Source organism: Drosophila virilis, unplaced genomic scaffold, assembly GCF_030788295.1.
Source record: "Drosophila virilis strain 15010-1051.87 unplaced genomic scaffold, Dvir_AGI_RSII-ME tig00001170, whole genome shotgun sequence".
NCBI classification, from domain to species: domain Eukaryota; kingdom Metazoa; phylum Arthropoda; class Insecta; order Diptera; family Drosophilidae; genus Drosophila; species Drosophila virilis.
The window spans coordinates 971,994-985,116 of record NW_027212828.1 but is presented as its reverse complement, the minus strand read 5'-3'; the positions used below and the strand labels follow the sequence as shown (position 1 = coordinate 985,116).

The following is a 13,123-nucleotide window of genomic DNA, read 5'->3' as shown; positions in this document are numbered from 1 at the left end:
CTTCCAACCAGCTGGAATCATATTCCCCCATCAGCCTCCTGCCTGTCTTTGGGAGATGTATCCTTAGAAGGGTCCTGGAAAGTACGGTGATAAGACATGCAATCCCGATTCAGGCACGGTACACCTGAACAACTCCATTGGGTAGTTAACTTCATACTAGACAGTTTCCACAGAAAAGAGTATGTGGTAGTAATCTCAATATCCAGCAAGCTTTCAACCGGGTGTGGCCCGCAGGTTTTCTCTCCAAAATCGAGGAACACCTAAATCCGCAGCTTCCTAACTGAGAGATGTGGTGCAGGATGGCGTAGCCTCTCAAACCAAACGCATAGAAGCGGGCGTTCCGCAAGGCAGCGTTTTGGGTCCCACTTTATACAGCCTGTTTACACATGACATGCCCACTGCATATGCTATGCAAGTCTCTGCAGTACCAGGCAACATCATGTCCAAAATAAGGCGAATGAGCTGGCTTTTCAACTCCAACAACAAACTCTCGCTCCGAAACAAGGTCCTCATGGGCTCCAAGTCTATGGTATAGCTGCGAAAACACATCTGAACAAAATTCGCATCATTCAGGCCAAAATCTTGCGCAAAATAAATGGAGCCAAATGATATACCCGCACACGCGACATCGCAAAGGACCTCAGGGTACCGATGGTGGGCGACGTAGCTAACAGGCAAGCAGCGAGCTACCCAACGAAGCAGAAGGTGTCTGAAAGGGACCTACCCAACTGACTTGGTCGATCGTTATATATAGGTTACAAACTGTATTAAATACCACGAAATCTGTTTTTGTTTAAGTATGTTAATAGCTAAGACATTCAAAACAACAACACTTGGATAACCAGCTTACTTATATTTGGTTCCCGCACGTGGCCATTCAACGTGCTGGGAAAACCTAAAGCCAGGTGTCGCGTATGCAACTCTAGGTGCAGTGGGATCGCTATATCGGCATATTTACCGCACATGCCAATAATTGTGGAATCAGCAAACCAATAAGGTTCGCTGATTCCCAAAATATGCGTAGCCCTGCGAAATGCAGAATGGGGACATTTCAACATATGCAACAACACCAGCTAGAGACGCCGCGCCGACAACGACGCTTCATCGTTGGACTGAGGTTTCATTAGAGATTAATTAAGATACAATATTTAGTTTACAACTTGGACTCATTGTAAGCACATAGTGCTGTCAAAAACAAAAAATACACTTTTTATAAATAACTACCATTAAACTGGTTAATTGCAGGACCCCCGAAAGATGAAAAAAAAATTTAAAAAACCATTAAATGGCCATAAGAAGTTCGTTCATATAAAGCCAGTAAAGGCTAAAGTTTATTAAACAAGTTTTTCGCAAGTCAAAATAATTTCAAGTGTTTGGCCCCTTAGTAGGCTACCAGCTTAAGTGTTGTGCAAAAAGAAAGGACATGCTAGTCCTAGCCACACCTGTACACATCGATAGATATTCACATAGTGAAGAAACACTAATAATCACGTAGTGATTTCAAAAAAACTATCACATAGGCAATAAAAGAGTGACGCATGAAAGTTCACATAGTGAAATTACATAAAATTCCCATAGTGAATAAAAGAGTGACCACAAAGAAAGTTCACATAGTACAAAAAAAAAAAGAAAAGAAAACACATCGATCCGGGGATTACAACAAGAAAATTCACATACTTAATATTAAAATAAAAGTGATAGCTAATCAAATAAAATATTATACAATATATATAGACATATATATAATGGTGAAACACAAGGTACTCATAAATAACTAAAAAAGAAAAAAAAAATCGAATCAAAAATGGTTTTAAAGGTTTTAACCATCCGAGAGAAGCAACAAACAAAATCTACTAATAAAAAGCCTAGAAGAAGACAGGCAAACAAATTGAAAATAAACATAATAAGATCAACTCCATCTATAAGAAGACATCCGCCAACTCCTACATGGATTCTAGGATAGTTGTAGCTTTAACGTAAGTCATCGTCATCATTTATATCGTACGCCTATCAATTGGAAAAAATTAAATGTTGCCACATGCAACAGTACGCGGACAAACGAGATATTGGTACCTTACAATACCAATTAAACAAGTTAGTTCAAGCAGGGATACCATAAGCTCCTTCTATCAGAAAATTTATGAGATTCTCTCATTAATGTCCAGGATTATCGATTGTCTAGATTATAAGGAGGAAGCATTGCTTGCAAAGACTAATTCTTATAGATATAGTCTGTTGAGCGTTAAAAGACCGACAAGCTTACCAGAAGCCTTAAACATCTGTCTTAAGTTGGACAACCTAAATAGGGCGCATCAAGCTAACACTATGCAACACACCTAGTCGCATAACGTTAGACGTGGTCCACAGCCAACATACTACAACAACGGAGGCAGCCAAATACCTCAAAGACCAATACGTAACCAAAACTTTTTCCCAGAATTAGCACATTTTAAACAGAGTCAGCCTAGATTTGTACAACAGCAACAACAATTTCCTCCCTCATTACCGCCAAGGCGTGAACTTCCACCAACTCCAATGGAGATAAATACTTCCTTACAAACGCGTCAAGTTAACTACCAAAATAGACCCCAAATAGCAGCTCAGTGTCCAAACACCACCCAACAAAGTTAGAGATAAGCAGCTCTGCAAACTAGACAAAATAATCAGGCTGCTCAGCAAATGAAACGACCTCTTTCTCAGGTCACACACCAGGTCACTAACAAACAACAAAGAGTTTACAATACAGAAGTTATCATAGAAGACGAACAGGCTTATGAAAAAGAACAAGATTATAACGAGTAAGAGTATGCTATTATGGATAATCAAGAAATAAAAGAGTACGAGTATGAAATAGCCGATGATGTCAAATTTTTTGACGAGGTTCATCCTCATTACCTTTCTTAGAGTTTAAAACGGGGAACAATAAAAAAATAAAATTTTTAATAGATACAGGCTCCAACAAAAATTATGTATAACCCTCAGTCATTCGAGCAGCCATACCGAATGAAGTATGCTTTGCAGCAAAGTCCATAAGAGACAAGAATATCACGCATTATACAAATAGAGATATTTTCGTTAATGTGATAGGAAAAATCCAATTTATCCATTTATCGGAACTAGGTACCTTTGACTGGATCATAGGGCACGACACATTGAAAAATTTAAAGACCACAATAAATAGACATGATAACTTTTCACGCTGTTAGAAAAAGTTAAATACAGAACTTAGGAACTTCCAATGGGACTAATGGCTAGCATAGAACTTAGACTTTCTCATTTAGACGACCAAACTTGCCAAATAATAGATTCAATAGTGAAAGAATGTCCAGGTCTTTTCGACGAACCGGACAGAACACAGAAACTAAAAACGATAGACCTGTCTATTCCAAAGCGTACACCTACCCTGTGGCATTAAAAGAGGAAATAAATAGACAGAAATAAAAGAATTATTAGCCGACGGCATTATTCGATCGTCGCGTTCCCCATATAGTTCCCCGGTGTTCATCGTGACAAAAAAAGGAGACGCGTCGGGGAAGAAAAAACACCGCATGGTAATCGAGTACAGAAAACTAAACGCAATTACCATCCCTGACAGATATCCAATGCCATTAATAAACAGTATTCTATCAAATCTCGGCGAAAATAACTCTTTCTCCACAATAGACCTCAAAAGCAGATTCCACCAAATCGCGCTTGAAGATTCAGATATTGAAAAGATAGCCCTTTCTATCAATAATGGCAAATTCGAATTTCTTAGACTCCCCTTCGGGCTACGCATCGTCCCGTGGTTTTTTAAAGGAATTTGAATGACATATTGGGAAAACACATAGGTAAACGTTTACATGTTTACATAGACGACATCGTAGTATTCGAAAAAAAATAACATTTTAACAACTTACGATTAGTTTTTGAGACTTTGTGATTAATTACAAAGTCCATTTAGTTTCGCATAGTTCCTTTGTATTTTTGAATAACCCTCCTTAAAAGTACCGATGCGTATTTGTATCCTGGTCTAGTTCATGATTTATTTTAATGATTTTTTTAGACTCATCGAGATCAGTGCGCATCATTCAAATTAAATGCGATGTAGTCTGTTTCCAACTTTGTAGATACAAAGACAATATAAACACTAAGATGAGTAACGCGCAAGCATTAGCACGCGACGCAAAATTTCTAGCCTGGCCTCCTAAACAGGGTTTTACGATTTCGCACGACTTGCAAGCCGACTGGCTGTTCGAATGCCGATGTCGCGGCTTGCTGATGCTGACATGAACAACGAAGTTAGTCGCCAGCCTGCCTTCAGGAAAGGTGGTCGATGTTGCTTTGCGTCGCTTCTTTTCAAAGTACATTGGGCGAAACAGTTTTGAACTTACAATCGACTCAAAGCACTTTTGCTTTATCCATGAAATGCATGCCTTAATAAAATGATATATTACCCTATATACTAACGATACATTTTATAGTAAAAAATGTAAGAATTAAATCAGTTTTACACAAGCCGCATCTTTTGCAATAATTATGTTAAGAAAATATCACATATACATAGATTGATTTACTTTTGATTTTAGTCAGTGTATGCTCGAGAGGAGTTCTTGTCTCAGCCAATGGCGTGCAAACACCTTTGGTTGTATGCGTGAATTATGCATGCATAACTACATAAAAATATGTATATATGTGTTAATCACTGTTCCGGCTTTGGTTGGTTAAGAAATACATTTTCTTAGTTTTCTAGCGGTGATCATGACCTACCCCAAATTTCTGTTAGCATATGAATGCAAGTTGTGTACTGAGGTACTCCGTAGTAAAATATGTATTTTAAGGTTGATGGAAATATTTACTGAATAAGAAAAAACCAAGTTTGTAGTTTTAAAAGGTTCTGTTTATTCATACGAACAGCTTGTCTGACAACGCTAGAACAACTCGGCTATTGATGCTGATTAAGAATATATTTACTTTATGGGGTCCAAGATGTTTCCGACTGTCTATAAGGAATTAACATTGTTGCTTCTTCTGATCAGACCTCATATGTTTATTTGGCTAGATACGTTAAAGTTTCAAACAATAATATTTTGGATGATATGAAAAGTATTTCGGTCGCATGTGTCATTCCACCTATTTGCGATATTTTTTTTTATATATATAAAACGATTTGGGTGAACATCATCAAAAAAGTTTGTTTTAAACCAATTAATATGCCTGCATTAGTATTTTAAGCTTCACACAAGCCCGACAGACACACATACATTTATTCTCACCTAAAATACCTCCATATGGAGGGTCAAAATTAAGAAACAGCACACAACACTAAAAGTTATATGATAAATGTACTCCAGTGCAGTTACCTATACACAAAACCTGGTACACCATCAGGACCGCCTTGATTAAGTAAAGATCTGTGGTAGGTCAGTTATGTTAAGATAAATATTACAAACTTTTAGTGACACAAGAATTTAAAATCTAGTTCGACATCTGAAAAAGGTGGTTAGGACATTTTCCTTAAAGCATTTCTTAAAATTTGTACTCTGCATTTTAATTTTTTTTAGGGAAGCCAAATAGACGTCAACTGTTAATCAAACGTTGCAAAAACATCACAAAGCGTGTTAAGGATACCAAAAAGGAATGAAACGGTAACATAATAGCTTCGGTGGCACATGCGATTACGCGAAAGCCTTCGCCTTCAAAGCAGCTTACTGGTAATTTGACCGCTTCATTTCATAAAGGAGTTGAAAGAACTGCGTATAAGCAACTGATCGTCAACCTCCAGTTCCGTGACTGCGTCGATGAAAGAAAGAGCCTGAGGGTAAATTCCATTTATAAATTTCACCATACTTAAGATATGTGAAACGTTTTCAATGGATCCACCTTTCATTTAGACTTGTTGTGAATGCTAAGAGTAAGCGGGTGGAATAACACTTCTAAGGTAGAGATCGAGTAGCCGTTCCATTGTCTTCAGAATGAAAGACCACAGTCTAATATTAGTTTTGAAAGGTCACGCTTACCATGGATACAAACCAATCGGACTCAATTACATAAAAAAAAGGATATGGTTGGTGCTGTAATTTCAGATGCGTTTTGACATGCATACATCAGCATTGGTGGATTATGAGACGCAAGGGTCTGCGACCTTTGGGTTGAATTACAAGCAATAATTTTGGACCAGATATTTTTGGTGGTGTTGATATTTTTAAATCAAGTGCCCTTTGTTGTTAAGCTGCTTTAAGTCCTGTTCCTTTAATTTACATTTTTTATACCCTTGCAGAGGGTATTTTAATTTTGTCGTGAAATGTGTTACGCATAGAAGTAGACTTCTCTGACCTCATAAAGTAAATATATTCTTGGTCAGCATCAACAGCCGAGTCGATATAGCCATGAACGTCTGTCTGTCTGTCTGCTTCTATGCGAACTAGTCTCTTCGTTTTAAAGCAATCTTTATAAAACTTTGCACATATAAAACCAGATGGATCGGACCACTATATCATATAGCTGTCATAGGAACGATCGGGTGAAAATTAAGTGGTTGTATGTATCTTGACCAAACTCGGCATTTACTATTTTCTCGGTACTTCTTAGATAGGGGCAAAGCATTATGAGCATTATGAAATGGTTGGGTCTGCAAAGGTATTAGATCTTTGGCGTGCCGAAGATAGCCCTTCTTTCTCGTTCTATTTGTAAATTATTAAGTTTTAGATTTGCTAGTTTAATAACAGCGAAATTTCTGGACGGATTTATAGCCGCACTTCAGAATAATTTTTTTTCGCAATTGTGCCACAACCCTTGTCCTAATTTGACGGTTAGGAAAGTGCAAGTTGTACTAGGAACATATATTAGCACTTAAAAGATCATCTTGTTCGTTAACTAATGACAATTAGTATATAGTGTGATAGGTAAAAGAACTTAAATCAATATAATGCGATGTATCGTTCATATTTTTAAAATCCCTATAATAATATAAGGCTAATGAGTATGTTACTGTGCATTTGAACTAATTAAACAAGTAAGACCCGACCTTCTTATTCAAAACCAAATAAATTAAAAAAAAAAACAAGGTTCCCTTGGCAGGATTCGAACTCGCAACTGACCCTGACAGAATTGCGCAGTTACATATAACTTATTTATTAACCCATCTTAATGAAATTTTCTACGTATATCTTATTGTCCCATGGAATTTATGTGTATTCTCAAAAACTCAACTGCATTTTAATTGTGGCTTAAATTGGTTGGCAATATATGTTGGGTTATTAACTTGACTTATAGCTCTGCGGAGTTATCGGGGAGGTGGCGATAGGTATAAAATGAAAAATACTTGATATACTTATATAAAATTCTAGAAGCAATATATCAAGTTTTGTGACTCTAGCTTTTAATACTTACCAAAATTGCTCAAAAAACAGGATGTCGATATTGATTCTTATCGATTGCTTGTAAACGGAGTAAGTTACCGATTAGGAGGACCTAAATCTAAAATTCAGGTCTCTACCACTTATAGGTTCTGAGATCTTTGCGTTCACACATACGGACAGACGGACGGACGGACGGATAGACAGTCAGACGGAGATGGCTTAATCGACTCGGCTATTGATGCTGATCAATAATATATATAAGTACTTTATCGAGTCGGAGATGCGTTCTTCTGCCTGTTACATACATTTGCATTTTGCACAAATACAATATTCCCTTTTTACCCAGTTTTAATGGGTTCAGGGTATAAAAAACAGTATCATCGGCAGGGGACCACTTGATATACATCTACTCAACGGGTACAACAATAATTAAGCATTATTGAGAAAAAATGAATTAAAAGAGCAGCACAGAAAACAATCTCAATTGCAATGCTGTTAATAGAATTCGAAGCAGACGCGCATGAATGTGTGTGTATACATGTATACAGCTATTCTTGGCATTTGCGTCGCAAATACATGCGCAATCAAACTACCGAACAACAAAATAAAAACCGATTTGAATGAAATTTTCTACAGTATATATTATTCTACCATAGAATAAAGCCAATTTTATTAAAATTGTGGCTTAAATAAGAGGGCAACATAAGTTGGGTTATTCACTTGATTTATTGCTATGGGGTGGTAGCGGGGAGGTAACGATAGGTATATAATTAAACATACTTGATATATATATAATATTCTGGTATTCCGGACGAGGGAATACACTGAACCAAAGGCAATATAAACACTTAGATGAGTAACGCCCATACATTTGAATGCTACGCAAAATTTCTAGCCAGGCCTTTCATCTGGCCTTTGAGACTTCGTACGGCATGCCTGCCGACTGGTTGTTCGTTCTCCAAAGACCAGACGAACGAATGGCGAAGGTCGCGGCTTGCTGATGGTGACACAAGCAACGAAGTTAGTCGCTAGCCTGCCTTCAGCACAGCTGGTCGATGCTTCTTTGCGTCGTTTCGTTTTCGAAGTACATTGATCGAAAAGGTTTATAACTTACGATCGACGCAAAGTGCTTGTGCTTATCCATGAAATGCATGCTTTATTTAAATGATATATTATCATAGATACTAACGATTAATTTCACAGAAAAATTTAAGAATTAAATAGTTTTTACACAGACGGACATGGCTAGATCGACTCGGCTAATGTTGCTGATCAAGAATATATAAACTTTATGGGAGATGCTTCCTTCTGCCTGTTACATACATTTTTTGCATTTTGCACCAATACAATATACTCTTTTTGATCATTTTTAATGGGTTCAGGGTATAAAAAATACCCATCGAATTTTATGACACGCAACGCGACGCAGTCGAACGTCAAAGAAATATTTTGGCATCTGAAGATGTCATCTTAATGTACCCGGATTTTAAAATCCGCTTTGGCTTTACTACTGACGCTTCGGCAAATGGCATTGTTGCTGTGCTGTCCCAAGAAGGGAAGCCGATCACAATGATATCACGCACATGAAAACAGTGTTAAAATCATTACGGAATCAATGAAGCGAAACTTTTAGCTAATTACCTGTATGGTACTAGAGAGCCCCATTTTCACAGATCACCAATCCATGACCTTTGCAGTGATCGAGAAAAACACTAATGCAAACATCAAGAAAAAAAAGCATTCGTTGAAGAACATAATACTAAAATATACTAGAAACCAGAAAACTATGTGGCAGATGCATTGTCGCGTCAAAACATCAATGGCCTGCATTACGAGCCCAAATCTGACGTAGCACCATTCTTTCAGTTCTACAATTGAAACAATAATTACAATAGATAAATTGTTTTAGAATCCAAATTATTTTGGAAGAAGCGCGTTATGCCTTAAATCGGAAAATCATTATGTTCGCGAGTACTATCGCCATAAAGACAGTTTACCGATAAGAGTGACTTAATAAAAACTATAAGTCTCACGGTTAATCCCGACGTTGTAAAAGCATTTCACTGCGAATTACCAACTTTAGCCGCTATACAACAAGAGCTAGTATCACTATTCCCATCAACAAAATTTTGGTATTGCAAAAAAGTCGTCTCTGCCATTACCAATAAAGAACAACTAGAAATTGCAATCTCAGAGCACAGAATAGCCAAAGAAGAAGTGATAAATTGCGAAGTATGCACTAAGGGAAAATACGCTAGCCACCCAAAGAGGAAGAAACTTGGCGAAACACCCATTCCATTCCACACCGTTGAAAGATTACACATTGATATTTTCTCTACAGACAAGATTTTGTTCCTGACCTGTGTTGACAAATTTTCAAAATTAGCTATCGTACAACCATTGGTGTCCAGAGCAAGATCAGATGTAATCACCCCCAACCTTCATGTGGTTAACTTTTTTCCGAATGAGAAAACTATCTACTGCAATAATGAAGCATCATTCAAGTCAGAAACAATCACCCCATTGCTAAAAAGCCAATTCGACACAGACATCGTTAATGCAACTCCACTCCACAGCTGCTTCAACGTGCAAGTGGAACGCTTCTACAGCACTTTAATAGAGATTGCTAGGTGCCTCAAAATCGACAAAAAAAATTCAATTACACGACCCTGGCAATTCTCAGAGCTGCCATTGAATACAACAAAACATTACATTTAATAAACGGACAGCGTCCGTTAGACGTTGTCCACGTGGCCTCAGATAAAATACGTCAAACAATCATAGATAAAATATCAAAGGCGCAACAAGGCCTGCTCCGCAGATCCAACCCGGACTGACAAAACAGTATTTTTGAAGTAGGCGAGACAGTTTACATAAAAAACAATAATATATTAGGATATTATCGCCCTTATGTTCCGAAGAAAAGGTTTAAGCCGATCTAGAAAAGACAGTTCTCATTAAGGGGAAGGTCGTCCATAAAAACAACCTTAGGTAGTCACAAGATCTTCAAACCCAAACAAAATAATAAAAAATCTATAATTCTGGCTCCCTACAGGTTCATCAGGATACTTTTCGTGCTCAGAACGAGCTCGGATCACCGACTTCTCAAATGTTAATTACATTCCCATACTTGATGGTAACGTTTTAGTATGGGAACAATAAAGCTACGTAAGACACACCACTGCCCTCACTAACTTTTTCAACATTGTAGATGATACTAAAAAATTGTCCGAATCATTCCCCCATTCGCATATGCGAAAGTTAATAAAAAGTTAATAAAAATGAGATCAAATTCTTGGCACTTTTTCCAAACAGTACTATTTCAAATAGATTAAACTTTCACATCTTTAGAGCGAACAATATTTTGTATATTTACTTTAGATATATAATTTTTTGTCGGCACTGCAACTTAATAAGAGATTATACACTTTTAGTTATATTCTCTGTCAATGTTTTAAGTAAGATTCGGATCTATAACAAGATGAGTGCCCTACATTATACAAACACATTGAAATACCTAAAATATTGACTATGCGTCGCTTTATGTTGGCTTAAATTTGTATTACTGAAGTTTAACTTTTAAGTGCATGTTTTACATATGTACAAATATATTTCCTATATAATTTGCAATTCCCTGTCCGTCGAGAAAATGTGAAAAGCTCTCATATCATGTGACAAACAACCACGAAACATGTGTCCGTATCGTCTTAGCTAGAATTTTTTTGCCCAACTACCTGCAAACAAGTTAGCATTCGTTTACCGTTTTATCATCATAAGAACACTTAGTAGAGAACTAGTTAAATAAATCTATCCAATACAAATCTCAGTTATGCTGTAAGCCCGGTTTTTAAAAAATTAGCAGTTGTGCTATTGCACTGTTAACATGGAACTGTGGTCTAGTCGGGAAAATCCTTATTCTACTAAAAACAAAACTTGTAAATGCATACGTAATTGTATTTATTAATTATTAAAAAGTTTCCTTGGCAGGGTTCGAACTCGCTACTGACCGCATTATATGGTGCCGACTCTACTCAACCCCAACATCAGCAAAAAAAAAAAAATACTTTCTCCGGTAGGGCTCGAACTCGCGACAAAGCGCGCCACTATGATATGCCACTGCTATGCCTCTACTCAGCATATGGCGATATGTATAAAATAAAACTTACTTGATACTTGGTGACTCTAGCTCCTATTATTTACCCAATTTGCTCAAAAGACAGCATGTTGATATCGATTTTTATCGATTGCTTGAAAACGGAGTAAGTTATCGATTATCGGAAACAAAGTCGATCTGCGCAGGCACTAGGACGGCCTACATCTAAAATTTCAAGTCTCTAGATCTTAAAGGTTCTGAGATCCTTGCGTTCATATACACGGACGGATGGACAGACAGACGGACATGGATAGATCGACCCGGCTATTAATGCTAATCAAGAATATATATGCTTTATGGGGTCGGAGATGCTTCCTTTTTCCTGTTACATACATTTGCGTTTTGCACAAATACAATATATCCTTTATACCCATTTATGGTTTAAAAGAGTGTCAATATAGAACTGCGCGACTAGAGGATACCCTGAAAATTCTTCTAGAAAAACCATTTTTAACACATTGAGTTCTATCGAAGAGAGCTCTTGCGTATTTATTAGTAGTAAGTGTGGCTCATATTAAATATCCAAGCACAAGAGTTTCCCAATTAAACATACATACGTATTACTACTCAAACCTAAAATTTACCATAATGATAATGCGTTTATTTTAATAAACGATTATACATTGATTCACATCGTATTTACTTTGTATACTTGTAAACGAATTCGTACATTCATTAGATATCCAATGAAATCATTATTCAAAATCCTCTGCGGTAGGTAGATTTATATACTTCTTACCTTAACTTTTAACGAAATATTTTCCACAACAGCTTTTCCATTATATAGATCAACTTTTAACTGTTCCAAGTTAAGGTTATTTTCAAAAAACTGACCTAAATACCTTTGTAAGAGGTATCTACAAGTCTTTGTTTTAAGTCCATCCCACAGATTAAACCAAGACATCGTTATTATTTGGTTTAATAGTATAATAAATCGCTTGTACTTAGTCTATTGTTATTGTTTTATATTACGGATATGTTGTTGACATCAGTTTTTCGATAAGAAAAATCGATTATGAAATCCTTGAAAAGATATTGAAAAAAGTGCATTCTCATTTGATAGAATGTCTCTATGTTACACTTGCATCAAAAATATCGATAAGAATCAAACGTGTTTTGTAAACATTTCCCGTCCATTTGCACTTCTAATAAGGTGTTATTCTTTTTCTATTGCCAAAAAAATCAACTCCAGTTAATCCAGCTTTTCTTCTGGATGCATTTGAAAATAAGCATTTGCATTACTGAAATTGTATTATATTACAGCAAGTTCGTTGGATATGAGCTTCATCTGAACTTAAATTTTATTATTGTTTCTTGTTTTTTAAAGAATTTATTTTAAAACGTCGCTTTGGATCCTTTTTATGAATAGCTTAACAGCAGAATAGTGATGGCTCTCATGGAGAAACAGAACAGCCTCTTTAAACTAAAAATCTATTCTTCACTGCCAGATTGCATTCTCTAACTTTTTGCTGGACTTTTTTTTACAGCAAAACACACTTAAAACTCGGAATTTGTGTTAAATGCAAAATATCATTGCTTAATATTTGAAAACAATGCAGAAATCAAGCGAACAGCCTATGTGTGTGCTTTGCTTTTGGACTTAAAGCCTCTGTCCACAGGCTTAAGAACT

General features: G+C 36.5%; 1 protein-coding gene across 3 annotated transcripts in view; it reads right to left on the bottom strand.

Moving 5' to 3' along the window:
• The window catches only part of Atg2 (Autophagy-related 2), a 232,937-nt gene extending 220,441 nt beyond the window's left edge, over nucleotides 1-12,496 (bottom strand). For 2 of the 3 annotated variants that reach the window (XR_011417148.1, XM_032440820.2), the window contains exon 1: nucleotides 12,233-12,496. Coding sequence is in view for 2 of the 3 variants with exons in the window: in XM_032440820.2 (XP_032296711.1) it covers nucleotides 12,233-12,397 (165 nt within the window). In the remaining variant the exon portion in view is untranslated. The remainder of the gene's footprint in view (nucleotides 1-12,232) is intronic. The other variant, XM_015168271.3, reaches the window with a different exon arrangement.
• Nucleotides 12,497-13,123: the final 627 nt, after the last annotated feature.